We start from the raw sequence: 14,135 nt of genomic DNA, 5'->3' as shown, positions 1-14,135 counted from the left end.
CCCGTATCTGTGTCCATTGGTTAGGCTTATATGCATGCATACAAGTCCTTTGGTTGAAGTCTAATTTTTTGACAAGCTTAAGACCAATTCCATGTCACTTACTGTTAATCAGAAATTCCAGTATGCTCTCCGATGTGCTGTTAGCGGACAGCTCCAGGCAATGTGCGAAACTGGACAATGCCTTGCTGCGGACAGTCGGTGCCTTGTCTAAACAGCGGTCAAACATTATGTCCTGCACCAAGAACTTATGCTTTAAGAACTTCTGATGCTCCGAGGACAGTGTGTGATCTGCCTCTCTTTCCGGCAGTTCCAACAGAGCCAAGGCAACATCAAGAGTGAAAACCCGGTGTGGGATCTGGTAGAGCAAAATCATAAGAATCCCCATCACATAGTCATGAAAACCGAAGGATCCCGTATGCATTCAGACCTGGCTGTCATTAGAAGGCTGCACAACCAGAACCGAGATTTCATTGCAGATGTATTCTCTTACCTTGGAGCTTCGTGAATATCTGTAAAGCCAGGCAATAAATGTAGCATATTCCCCGCAAGGAAGTTTGCTGAGCAGCTGTACCAGGGACTGAGCTGCGTAGGTCCGATACTCAGATTTATCTACCACCTGGAATACAAATGTTGACAAGCTGCTCACCTGGCAACTGAAACATGTTGTGATACAAGTGGAAAGTTAGTGGATGTAACTGTGACTAGTTCGGTGATCTTGAAGTGTTATAGAAATGACCAACACATTTTAGGTTTCAGACCCCCCCCCCAAGGGAGAGAGATAGAGAGTTAGAAACATCGATGAGAGAGAAACATCGACCAGCTGCCTCCTGCACATCTCCTACTGGGGATGTGCCCGCAACCCAGGTACATGCCCTTGACCGGAATCGAACCTGGGACCTTTCAGTCCGCAGGCCGACGCTCTATCCACTGAGCCAAACCGGTTTCGGCCCCCCCCCCTTTTTAAAAAATATATTTTATTGATTTTCTTACAGAGAGGAAAGGAGAGGGATAGTTAGAAACATCTATGAGAGAGAAACATCGATCAGCTGCCTCCTGCATACCCACCACTGGGAATGTGCCCGCAACCAAGGTACATGCCCCGGACCGGAATCAAACCTGGGACCTTTCGGTCCACAAGCCGATGCCCCATCTACTGAGCCAAACCGGTTAGGGTGGTTTCAGACCCCTTTAAAAACTAACCTGTAAGAAATCTGTTGGTCCTCTCCTCAGAAATACAAATTTAACACATGATTGCAGGGAGTTTATAAACCCCTAGAATCCATCAAGTTTAAGTTAAGAATCATTGTTATAACAACTTACGAGATAATCTCAGAAATGTGAACGTTAACTGGATATTTGGTGGCTTTAAAGTATTACTGTGTATTTTATGATTATGTTCTTAAAAAATGCTTATTCTTTAGAGATACACAGAAATATTTATGTATAAAAGAATATGATGGAATTTGTTTTAAAAAATCCAGTGTGCAGGAGTAATATCTTTTTGGGGTACAAGTGACACAAAATTGTTGAAGATAGGTGCTCACCATCCTAGTCTCTTCATTTCTTTATATATTTGAAAACTTCCAAAATTAAAAGGTTTTTTTATTCCCAAAAGGACATTGTCTAGGAGAACAGCTAGTGAATATATTAAATAAAACTATGTTTAGTAATGACACAGACTCATTCCCAAGCACAAACACACACAACACACACATTTAACTTCATACATATTTAAAAATTATTCTTATTGTTACGAAAGCCACTGGTACCTTGGCACAGATGTGCTGGAGTAAGATACGAAGAACTGGGAATATACTTTCCTTTAGTTCATCCACAAGTGAGCTATGAAAAAAAAGCACATCCTCTGTTTACAATATACCTATAATTACAATGAAACAGTCATTTTCCTTGACTCTCCCCAAACCCACTAATCCTATGTGTTAGAAATCCTCAATAGTGAAAACAACCTGTTTGTTTCGGTGAATAAAGAGTAAAGACATAAAGTACCACAGCAGAAACCCATCCCCTACTCTCAGGCCTGGTTGTAGAGAGTTGCTGCCAAGTAGACAGCGGCAGTCAGGGAGGAGCAAATGTGCAATCTCCATAGGACTAATTGCACTACTTAGTACATTTTCTATTAAGATTCTAAAAGACATCATTTTGGAATAAACAGACTAAGACACAGTACCACCTCGTGGTAGCTCACTGAAATGCTACTTCAATGCCTTTGTAATAGTACCTCTCTAAACTTTAACCCAAGAAGAAATTACTATAATGCCCAGGTTGGACCCATTTTTAGTGGCAAGTTCTGCATCATGAGCTCTGACGGAAAAGCCAAAGTGAGGGTTTCCACTTACAACGTCTTATTTATTTAATGACAGTCTATATATTCCACCATCCTCGAATCGTCAAGTACATTATGTACCGTGAATGTACACACTCTCAGGTGTATACTGACCACTTTTTTTCCACCACCAAATATTCAATATGGGAGCGGGTTAAAAAGCCAATGATAGCAAATAGGTCTCTCCCAATAATGCTAAAACAAAAAAACTTTTTAGGTGAAGCTAAGTGTCTCGTGAGGGAAAAATGAGTCTATCGATTATTGCTAAAGAAGGAAAAACCAACTAACTCGTTTAATCAAGAAAGTATTTTCTGTAGGGGAAGGGAATAGAAAAGTGGAAAGAAACGGGGAAAGTGGTAAGGAACAAACGGGAAGAGGCCTGGAGAAGTGAGAAACAGAAAAAGGACAGGAGGCGGCAGACTTGTAGGAGTGGTCAATACGGAAGCAGACGATGGAGAGCAGAGGAGAAGCCACTGTCATCACCCAGAGGCTGACCTCACAGCTGGGACAATCCAGCTGGAGGCTGGTGCTGGCTGGTGAACTGGATTCCTTATCCCTTCAACAAGACCCGAAGGCAGGGGTTACCACAGTGACCCCGACCACATGAACCAGGTGAGCTACAAGGTGCTTTATTTTGGCCCCCCCAAACCACAAACAGGCCAGAAATTTATTGGTTCCCACAGGTGTCAGAAATCTTGGTTAGTACAGGCCCCAGAAGATGAAGGGAAAGTGATAAAGAGGAGAGTGTAACAACCCAAGCTGTGTGCGTCACCTGATAAACTGGACTGCCTGGTTTCTGCTGCTGATGACTGATGACGTGATAGCAAGGGGGGCATGATGGGACCCTTCACCCACTTCTAACATTAATATCACATTCAGCATTTGATGGAAAACACAACCGATGACCTAGAAGAGAAAAGAAAGTTCAATTAAAGGCATAACAGAGAATCCCTGAAGATCACAGACAACAATTTGCAGCATCTAAAGATTAGTCAACTTGAGACATGGTTTTGGGCTGACCATTAGGAATGTATTTCTTAAATAATTACCAATAAATGTACAATGGAAACAGTGTGAGAACACTGCTTGCAGATAATGATAGGAATATCATCTAGTTTCTCTCTGCATGCTCTCTTTCTAGATGGCAAAGGAAGCTGCTGCTGATCCCGTTATAGCAAGGGGAAAAAGGAAAAATTCACACTTGTGTTTTACCTGAAGTTTACAAAGGACCTTCCCATGTATCATCTCATATAATTTATTTCCACCACCAAATATTCAATATGGGAGGGGGTTAAAAAGCCAATGACAGCAAATAGGTCTCTCCCAATAATGCTAAAACAAAAAAACTTTTTAGGTGAAGCTAAGTGTCTCGTGAGGGAAAAATGAGTCTATCAATTATTGCTAAAGAAGGAAAAACCAACTAACTCCTTTAATCAAGAAAGTATTTTCTGTAGGGGAAGGGAATAGAAAAGTGGAAAGAAACGGGGAAAGTGGTAAGGAACAAACGGGAAGAGGCCTGGAGAAGTGAGAAACAGAAAAAGGACAGGAGGCGGCAGACTTGTAGGAGTGGTCAATACGGAAGCAGACGATGGAGAGCAGAGGAGAAGCCACTGTCATCACCCAGAGGCTGACCTCACAGCTGGGACAATCCAGTTGGAGGCTGGTGCTGGCTGGTGAACTGGATTCCTTATCCCTTCAACAAGGCCCGAAGGCAGGGGTTACCACAGTGACCCCGACCACATGAACCAGGTGAGCTACAAGGTGCTTTATTTTGGCCCCCCAAACCACAAACAGGCCAGAAATTTATTGGTTCCCATAGGTGTCAGAAATCTTGGTTCGTACGGGCCCCAGAAGATGAAGGGAAAGTGATAAAGAGGAGAGAGTAACAACCCAAGCTGTGTGCGTCACCTGATAAACTGGACTGCCTGGTTTCTGCTGCTGATGACTGATGACGTGATAGCAAGGGGGGCATGATGGGACCCTTCACCCACTTCTAACATTAATATCACATTCAGCATTTGATGGAAAACACAACCGATGACCTAGAAGAGAAAAGAAAGTTCAATTAAAGGCATAACAGAGAATCCCTGAAGATCACAGACAACAATTTGCAGCATCTAAAGATTAGTCAACTTGAGACATGGTTTTGGGCTGACCATTAGGAATGTATTTCTTAAATAATTACCAATAAATGTACAATGGAAACAGTGTGAGAACACTGCTTGCAGATAATGATAGGAATATCATCTAGTTTCTCTCTGCATGCTCTCTTTCTAGATGGCAAAGGAAGCTGCTGCTGATCCCGTTATAGCAAGGGGAAAAAGGAAAAATTCACACTTGTGTTTTACCTGAAGTTTACAAAGGACCTTCCCATGTATCATCTCATATAATTTACTCAGATAATTCATTCATTTCTCCAGTAAATAAAACATTTACTAAAAACCAAACATGTACCGGGTATGGCATTAAGCACATTCATGTATATTACTAGATTTTACCACATTTAATCTTAAACCTCACAACAACTCCAGGAGGTAAGCAAGGCATTCCCATTTTATATATAATATTATTGTTTCTAGTCTATAATAATAAAACAGACTCCAAAGGCAAGCTGTCCAAAGTCAAGTAATTAAAGGCCTGGCTAAAACCAAAGTTGTCCAACATCAAGTCAGTTCTTCCACAGTTAAAAATCCCTGCATCTTTAGAGACACTGTGGACCTAAAAGGATAGATTTTTCCATCCATTCTATTTTTTAAATGTTAAAAGGGGCATGGAAATTAAAAGTATTACTGTGAATTCTATACATCCATATTTCAAGCATGTAGAAATAATAAAATAAATTTAAAAATATGGAATGTATTTTAAACAATAGGCATTGTGTTCAGCGTTTGGCAGGCATTCTTTCATTTAACCCTCCTGACAAATCTGTGAGGCAGGTAAGCCTTTTATTCCTTTTTAGTCCAGATGAGGAAACTGAGGCTTTCACAAGGCTGAGTAGCTTACACAAGGACACACAGAGAGTAAGTGGTGGAGCCAGAACCTGAACACAGATGCGCATTACCCCAAGTACCCCAAACCTTCTTAACCATCACGTTACTGCCCCTGGAAATTATTAAGTGAATCACAGACACCAAAAGCCACATGACCTTGGCCTATCACATTTTTTACAAAACCTTATTTTATTAATGACATCTATACTTGGATTCCACCATCCTCTTGATTGACCCCAACTCAAATGTTTAGAGTAGTGATACTGTTAGGGTGACTTGGGGGGTGGGGTGGAGAAAGCAAAATTCACATATGAATGCCAATAGGAATGAAAACCAGTAATATTTCTGTAAAATTACCAACTAGAATAATACAAATATTAATAAAATTACTGAAGCACACATGAATTGCCAAGGGAAACGACAAAATTCTGACTGTCTATTCTTTTCTTTAGAACAATTTGGTGAATATTTCTATAAAAGTAACGTTCTCTTTGGCAGCTTATCTGATCTTCTTACCTAATTCACACTGGAACCATTTTTATGTATGAAACCAGACAATAATTTGCTTGGCCACCAAGTATTTGGATGTAAGGTTTGTTACGAAGAGTAGACAACAATAGAAATGGTTATACTTCCTATTATACAGAAGATATATAACATAGTAAGGTCATGGAAATAACCTGGTAAGTTGAAATGCCATTACATCAAATGCTTCTAATGTTTTTCCATTACACGATTTGCATGCTTCAATTTAACCAATAACCAACTTAGATCCCTGTCTCTTTTACCTTTTCTCCTCCATGAATTGGGGAGCATAGCAAATACAATCCATGATAGGCCAGTTCTGGTATGTACTTCGCTTGGTTAAGGTTGCTAAAGAAAAAAGAGCAAAGATTAGTTAATGGATATGATTTTACTTGAAATATTGCCTTATTTAATAAGCCATATTTAAATGAATAAATTTTACCTATGTGCCACTTAGAATAAAATGACATTCATACTTCACCTAGAGCAAAAGTTATCATACTGTTTAAACGTTAACGCTGGGAGATTTAATGGCTCACCTGGCTTGTGTAACATGAAATTCATGAAGAACTGGCTCAAAATTAGTTAATGCCACAAAGACCTAGAAAACAGATACCAAGAAGCAGCCTGATTTTTCTTACTCATTAAGTATTACCCTCAGCTGTGCCCTCTGAGGTTGCCCCAAGTTTCTTGGAATTTTCACTCACCTCGATACAATTCTGTACACACTGTGGCTTTTCTTTCAGGGAAAACTTGGACAGAAGCCTTAAAAAATTCTTTAAAAGATGAAAGATGGCTTTTCGAATTTGACAAAGGTCCCAGGCAGAAAAACTGATGTCTTCTTCATCTTCTTGTTCTTCTACAATTTCATCCATCTAGATTATGAAGAAATATACAGCTGACTGTAAAATAAGGCCTAACACTTTCCCCCCGTTTTCAATGTACTCAAATCAAATCCAGTAAAACGCCAGGGGGTTGCTGAGGTGACCAGGTCCCCTGACTGCTCTAGGTCTCCAGGCTCACAATGGCACATCACGGGATTAGATGACTGCGACAATACTTTCTGGCTCTATAGTTTTGTGTCAATGAGGATTCTTATGTGTCTTAAAAGTTTTCATTTTCACATCAATGAACCTTTACCATCCTACCTACTCATACAAGAATTTGGAATTAATGCTATTCTCCTATATTCTTATGGATCTGAGTCCTCAGGATACTTCACTACCCTCTCTAATGACAATGACATAATGTGGCAAATATACCTGTTAGCAAGTTCTCAAGCACAGCTGGGTACAAGGCTGAGGAAAGATGATAGGGAGGTTGGAAAGCTGGCCAAATAGAAATGCAACTTGGTCCTATTGGAGAGCTGATGATACTTTAAGACCATTTGATTATAATCATTATGCCTGAAACCATACATTAATATAAAGTTAATTCTTAAATCGTGTGTTGATGAAGATATGCTTTATTATCCCTCTTCTTACCTCAATATCCTCTTTCCTGGGTGGCTTTCCTCTCTTTCTATGCCCTCTTGGATTAGTCTGAGAGTTCTTCGGATGTTCTTTCCTTCTTTTCCGACTCAAGTTAGATTCCTGAGGCCAACTTTTCTTTACAATCTGTATACATTTGTCAAACATCACTGGGTGGAATATTTGATTGGCTACACTGCCTATTCATAAAGAATAAAGAGTAAGCAGGTTAGATTTCATTGTCTTCAAATATGTCTGTAACAACAGATAAAAATGTCAAAAGCAAAAATGGGATTTGCACTAACTTTGAATAACAATGACACTTTTGCAAAAAAGTACCATTTAACTTTAGCCATAAGTTAGCAAAAGTGCTGATCAGAAATAAATAACAAGATTTCTATCTGTATTTAGCCATGAGGGAGTAACTGGTTTTATTCCTGTCTTCCTAACTGTGAACTATAAAACTAGACCAAAAAATGTTAAAATAATCATTTTAAGACGTGGAGCAAGACACAGCATAGAAATAAAATTCCCGAGATAAGGGAAACAAATGAAGTAGGCCCTAAAATTGCCCCCGTTTTTGTATTTTGAGGCAATTTCTGGACAGCAGCAGAAAAACGGTGAACCCAGGCACATTATTATGGTCTCACTAAGTGAGACTACAGAAATCAAGTCAGAAAGGCAGAGGCAGCTGGGATTTATGGGACAGAATAATGGAGAAGAGGAAGCTACATAGAAAAAGAGCTCCAGCAATCTGCATAGGGCTGATTACAAGCTATGCATGCAGGGGTAAACTGTAAATAGTGAGCAAACAACAATTTCCAAGGAAGTCAGAAGAGGAATAATTTTCAGAGCTCACACAGGGCTGATACACCTTTGAGCCTGGCCAGCACAATAGAGACACCTTGTTAATCCCAATAGAGACCTTGGCAAGCCACACACCTAAAAACAAGGCTACATCAGCTCTAGAGTAAAAGCTACTTTAAAATCTGCACTAAAGCAAGTTGCAAAAGGATCAAGTGAGTCCACCAATAACTGATATTAAAACATACTTAAATACTATTATCCAATCGCACACTAATTTAAGTCCTACTCTGCAGGGATTTTGCAGATGTAATTTAAGTCCCAAAGCATAGACCTTAAGAGAGGGAAACCCTCCTGATAGGCCTGATCTAATCCATTGAGCTCTTTAAACCTGAGTGTGGAAGTCAGAGACAGGACTGGAAATCAAAATGAGAGGAGGATTCAACCCGCGTAGAGTCTCCATTGCTGGAGGGGCCACGTGGCAAGCAGAGTGGGTGTCCTCTAGGAGCTGAGAGCTCCCTGGCTAACAGGCAGCAAGAAAGGGGCCCTCGGTCCTACAACCACAAAGAAACAAGTTCTTCCAACAACTGAGTTCAGAAGAAGACACTGAGCCCCAGAGGAGCACCTGCTGGGGCTGACACCTCGATATCAGCCGTGTGACCCCAGCAGAGTCCAGCCGCATTGTGCCTGGACTTTCAGAAACTGAGATAATAAAGTTATGTATGAAAAATGGCTCAGTTTGTGCTAATTTGTCACAAAGCAATAAAACTTAGAAAAATGAAAAAAACAAACAAACAAAAAATCAAAAAAAAAATACAAATTAGCATTCAAGGCTTTATGTATCCTTTAATCAATTTTTCAAATCATAGAGAATAAATCCTTAACATTTATTGCAAATGCACTTATGTAAACAATGACGAGGGGTAAAGCTGACCAATGCTGTGATTTTCTTCATTATATCACCGTTGCGTTCTCCGGCTACATCCCCCTCTGTGTTCAGCCCTCTTTTGCTCTGAGTTACGATAGGGAGGAGGAACAGCCACCTCAGTGTTCCGACAATAAAGGAAGTGGAACAAGCTCTTAATTAGATTCCTTTCCTGGGCTTTCCTCCTCAAGCATTACTAGCTACTCTTCTCATGCTTTCTTAGTTAGAATGGTGTAAACCTGCTTTCCACAGCACATAGGAGAGATATAACACAAAGATGCCCGCAGCAGTTTTTCTCAGTGTGGACAGGGAGTCGGGGGAAATAACAGAATTTTATCCGAGGTGGGGCTGGGTGGAGTGGAGGCCCTGTAGCCTGGAAACATTCCCCCTCGAGCCTTAGCCCTCTCGGATTATTCCTATCAGGTTATCGACACAGCATAATATTGGTCAGAGCATCGTCCATTACACCCAAAAGTGGCAGGTTCGATTCCCAGTCAGGGCACATGCCCAGCTTGTGGGTTTGATCCCCAGTTGGGGCGAGTACAAGAGGCAATCAATCGATGTTTCTCTCTCACATCAATGTTTTTCTCTCTCTCCCTTCCTCTCTGTCTCAAAATAAATTAAAACATATCCTCATGTGTGGGTTAAAAAAAAAAAAGCTCAAAACAATGTAGAAAAACCTTAAATGACAAAAGATATGTCCTATCATGTCAAATTACGTACCTGGAACTTCTAGTAGCAGAAAATAAAGACCAGCGGCGTGAAGGCCATATTCTCGATACTGCACCCCGACGTTTTTCTTATGGACTGTTTGAACAAAGTGATAGAATAAAGCCACCAGCGCACGGTGAGAAATGTTGTTCTCAGCGAAGAAGGTCCAAAAGATCTGGGGGGAGGAATAAATCACAAAAGCCAATAATTACAGAAACGTAAAAATCTCCTATCATTTGATTTTAATAACTACTTAGTGCCTTAATAGAGGGGAATAGACCAGTCTGGCTCCTAATTATAAACATGTGCCATCTTCAAAGGACTAAAACAAAAAATTAAAAATGCATTATTAAAAATTACAAAGATTAAAGCCACCAGCGCACGGTGAGAAATGTTGTTCTCAGCGAAGAAGGTCCAAAAGATCTGGGGGGAGGAATAAATCACAAAAGCCAATAATTACAGAAACGTAAAAATCTCCTATCATTTGATTTTAATAACTACTTAGTGCCTTAATAGAGGGGAATAGACCAGTCTGGCTCCTAATTATAAACATGTGCCATCTTCAAAGGACTAAAACAAAAAATTAAAAATGCATTATTGAAAATTACAAAGGTAAATAAGTATATGAGATTTAAATAATTAAACTTAAAAAAAAGTCTGCTAGGTTTGAAGCATATAAATTTCTAAAATTATTACAGTTAAAAACTAAGACTTTTCAGACAACCTATAGTAGTGATTACTCAGACAACTTACCCCTTGTACCCAAATTCATCAATCATTCTAATTCATCAATGTACATTTAAATTGAAATAAATTGCTCTGATTTCCTCAGCTAGGAATTAGAATTGGGTACATTTTGTTCTGGCACCTAGCCCTTCAGTCTTCTGAAAAGCAATCAATGAGCTAAATACTAATAAACACACTAGGTAGAACTCAATATTTAAAGGAACTCTCAGAAAAAATAAAATAAAAATAAAGGAACTCTCCTTTCCAACTGAATTAAATTAACTACTCCATTTATAATATCAGATTTTCTTAAAGTGAAGGCATACTGAAATTGTTATTGCATTTTCCTTGGCCTTCGTTTTATATTTGGTTTAACCTGTCCCCACTCCACCCCGCCACCTCCCCCTCTACCCCCCCTGTTTTGGCCTATGTTCTTTTCCTCTAATTTGTTGTTAGAAAAAGTCATGACTTAAAGCCCTGGCCGGGTAGCTCAGCTGATTAGAGCATCGTCCTGGTACGCCAAGGTTGTGTGTTCAATCTCCGCTCAAGAATCAACCAATGAATGTATACATAAGTGGACCAACAAATCAATGTCTCTCTCCCCCACTTCCTTTCTCTCTCTAAAATCAGTAAATAAAAAGAAAAAAATTTTTTTTTAAGTCATGACTTGAAAAAATATCACAGATTAATACCTGAACCTTCTGGAAAAAAGCTATTAGGATAGTCCAGTAAATGATTCACATTCCTTATGCTACTCCTCTGATATTCCTTATGAACTGTTCACTAAAAAGATGATAATAATGACTTTTAATAGTCTACTTCTAATTTTTAATAACCTAAAGGTGGCTAGCTTGATTTTCCTTTCTTTCCTTTTTTAAAAATTTTTACCTCTGTAGATCCATGTTCTTCCGTAGCAAAGCGTAAAAGACTTTCGTGGAGTTTTGTGAATGCATCCAATCCAGTCTCGATAATTTCTGCCTCTATGCTGGGATCCAAAGGCTCAGTCTCCGTGAAGTCCAGTTCCCACACTGTTTCCACCCATTCTGGTAGGAAAATGCAATGAAACCAGTAAGTGCTCTGCAGCAAGTAAGAAACCTATCATTTTTGGACTCTAGGGAGATTCAAGAAGAGAAAAGTTTATTAGGCACAACTCACCTTTAATTATACAATCATATAAGCATAGTTAAAGGAGAGCAGAAAAAGTGGAGAAAATCTTTTTTTTTTTTTTAATTATAACTGACATCTGGTTATTAGGTTGGTTATCTTCTAAAAATATCAAGGAGAAAAATGCTTTTTACATAAAACGGTCAGGGGGAATGAAACTTCAAAACACTTCGAGATCCAGCTTTCCCATACATTCAATCTGGAGAAGAAAGAAGTTAATCAAAGAGGGCTCCAGATGCCCCTTTGTGAAAACCTTATAACTATGTTAATAAGCCTAAATAAAATTCTTTATTGGGCCCTTGGAGGATAATTAGCATGTTAAAAAAAAAAGATACAATTTCCCCAAGAAGTTTAAACTAGAGGAGGCAAGCAGATCCACACTCAGAGAAATATTCAGTGATTTCAAAACACACTGACAGAGGTGGGGTCCCTCGGCCTGGCCAGCGATCGGGGCTGATGGGGAGGCGGGAGTCAGGGGCCCAGCCCGCCAGGGGGAGGGACAGAGGGAGGTTGGCTGTGGGAGCACACTGACCACCAGGGGGCAGCTCCTGTGTTGAGTGTCTGCCCCCTGGTGGTCAGTGCACGTCATAGCAACCGGTCGACCAGTGGTTCGGTATCTCAGGCTTTTATAGATGCACACCTGTATTTCTGACCTCATTTCTGGATCACAGCTACCAAGTCCCCATTAGAAAAGACCTGGTGACAGGAACAATAGTTATTACTATTTTATTTTATTTTATGTTTTACAATGGATGAGTGTTAAAACAGGAACAGACATGTAAAATACTAGAAAGCACAACAGAAACTATTCCTGGGAGATGGGGAGGGGAAGAGGTGGGAAGGATGATTCTTCTTTATTTGGACCTAAACATGGACGTTTACCAGGAAAAGAAAAGCAGAGAAGAGCATCCCAGGCAGAGAGAACTGCAGAACAGCACACAGGGGAAGAAAGTAGAACCTGATTGAAAATGAACAAAATAGCTCCGGCGCAGAGATGAAATGTGAAGGGTGAGAGTTATTAGTTGTTGTTGTTTTTTGTTTTTGAGCAGGACGAGGTACTAACTAACCTTCACAAACCCCTAGGAGGTAGAGATGACGTCCCCATTTGACAGATGGGGAAACCACGGCTCAGCAAGGTTAAGCAACTTGCTGGGCGGATGCTAAGCAGTGGAGCCAAGAGACCAAGCCCTGTTACCTCTGACTCCAAAGATAACATGATTGGGAAAGACTGCGGGGAAGAGTGAAGGCTCTCCTATGGCAGGCCCGGGATTCGGTCATTTATTAAGGAAACCAGGGGAAACATGAAAGGTTGAAAGACCTGACAGGTCACATTTGAGTCTTCCAAGGGGGTCCTAGCGTGCAGATTTGCAGAATAAGAAGGGGAAGGCCGAGAAAACAGATGCAAAAGAACTAAACGATATCCGGCAACATAATCTCTTTATTATTACTTTTTTTTATGCGTAATTCTATTTTTAGCTCTGTTCTAAACCCGGCTCGCCAAGAGTGCAGATCTGCAGGGCCCAGACCTTGCAGAGCCAAACGCCCCACCTCCACCCCAGGCCACCCCAGGCCTAGGCTGGAGAGCATCACGGGCGCCGAACACCACCGCCCTGCCTCCCCGATTCTCGAGGCCGCGTCTCCTCACCTAGGCTGAGATCCAGCGGGCACCAGGGCTGCAGGCCGCTCCCGAGGCCCGGCAGCGCCACCATGATCACCAGGAAACCCGCTCGCCGGCTCCGTGGTCAACTTTCAAAGCTCGCTCCCGCGCGCGCCCCGAGCCGCCCCCGCAGACCAGTCACAACACGAAGAACTTCCCACCGACCAATCATCGCGCCCCGTCGGGCTCATGACACTAGCCAATCAGCAGGGCATTCTGCCGCATGCGCAGCGGAAGGGGCGGGCCGAGGAAGGAGACCAAGCCGAGGTTCCGCGAAGGGTTTTTTTTTCGTTTTTTCCTTTAAAGTTAGGGGTTAAGAAATAAGTTAAATTCGAATAGCGCCCTTCCCGCCTCGTTTTCCTTCAATGGGAGGGCACTTTAAAGGGGATTTGAGACGAGATTTCCTACAGTGATTGTCACCTTTGCCCCCTGTCAAGTGACATTTCGCGTGAGTGTCAAAGGGCTTCCTTTACCCCGTCAAACAGCAGTCGAACGTTGTTACGTATCCAGATGTGGACGGCAGACTAACGTTTGCCGAACGAAAACAGTAGAGGAAAAGCAGGGAAATGAAGCCTTGCGAGAGGATAATTGCACGTCTCTTAATTTCACGGGATGTGTGGGCCCGAATTCTGGAAAGAGGCCGTAGCCACCATGTCAACTAAGGGAAAGGCCAGCGCCTTCGCCCACTGCGCATGCGCAGTGAGCACTCTGCCCGGCTGCCGGGTGGCAAGGGCTACAGAGGCAGAGGCGTGCGCCTGCGCGCGGCGTCTCCGGAGCCTCCCGCTGAAGGCCGCCTCCTCCTCCCCGCCCCCCGCCGCGG

General features: G+C 41.5%; 1 protein-coding gene across 2 annotated transcripts in view; it reads right to left on the bottom strand.

Moving 5' to 3' along the window:
* Positions 1-14,128, bottom strand: part of NCAPD3 (non-SMC condensin II complex, subunit D3) — a 40,067-nt gene extending 25,939 nt beyond the window's left edge. The window contains exons 1-12 of one of the 2 annotated variants that reach the window (XM_014528478.1): positions 13,304-14,128; positions 11,383-11,537; positions 10,144-10,191; positions 9,781-9,895; positions 7,344-7,528; positions 6,567-6,734; positions 6,399-6,460; positions 6,123-6,207; positions 4,253-4,386; positions 1,770-1,842; positions 491-616; positions 103-355 (exon numbers count right to left, since the gene is read on the bottom strand). In XM_014528478.1, the coding sequence (XP_014383964.1) occupies positions 103-355; positions 491-616; positions 1,770-1,842; positions 4,253-4,386; positions 6,123-6,207; positions 6,399-6,460; positions 6,567-6,734; positions 7,344-7,528; positions 9,781-9,895; positions 10,144-10,191; positions 11,383-11,537; positions 13,304-13,367 (1,468 nt within the window). In that variant the 5' untranslated portion in view covers positions 13,368-14,128. Of the gene's footprint in view, positions 1-102; positions 356-490; positions 617-1,769; positions 1,843-4,252; positions 4,387-6,122; positions 6,208-6,398; positions 6,461-6,566; positions 6,735-7,343; positions 7,529-9,780; positions 9,944-10,143; positions 10,192-11,382; positions 11,538-13,303 lie in introns of both variants that reach the window. The other variant, XM_014528479.1, reaches the window with a different exon arrangement.
* Positions 14,129-14,135: the final 7 nt, after the last annotated feature.

The sequence above is a fragment of the Myotis brandtii genome, unplaced genomic scaffold (genome assembly GCF_000412655.1).
Source record: "Myotis brandtii unplaced genomic scaffold, ASM41265v1 scaffold636, whole genome shotgun sequence".
NCBI lineage: Eukaryota > Metazoa > Chordata > Mammalia > Chiroptera > Vespertilionidae > Myotis > Myotis brandtii.
This window is presented reverse-complemented; position numbering and strand designations above follow the sequence as displayed.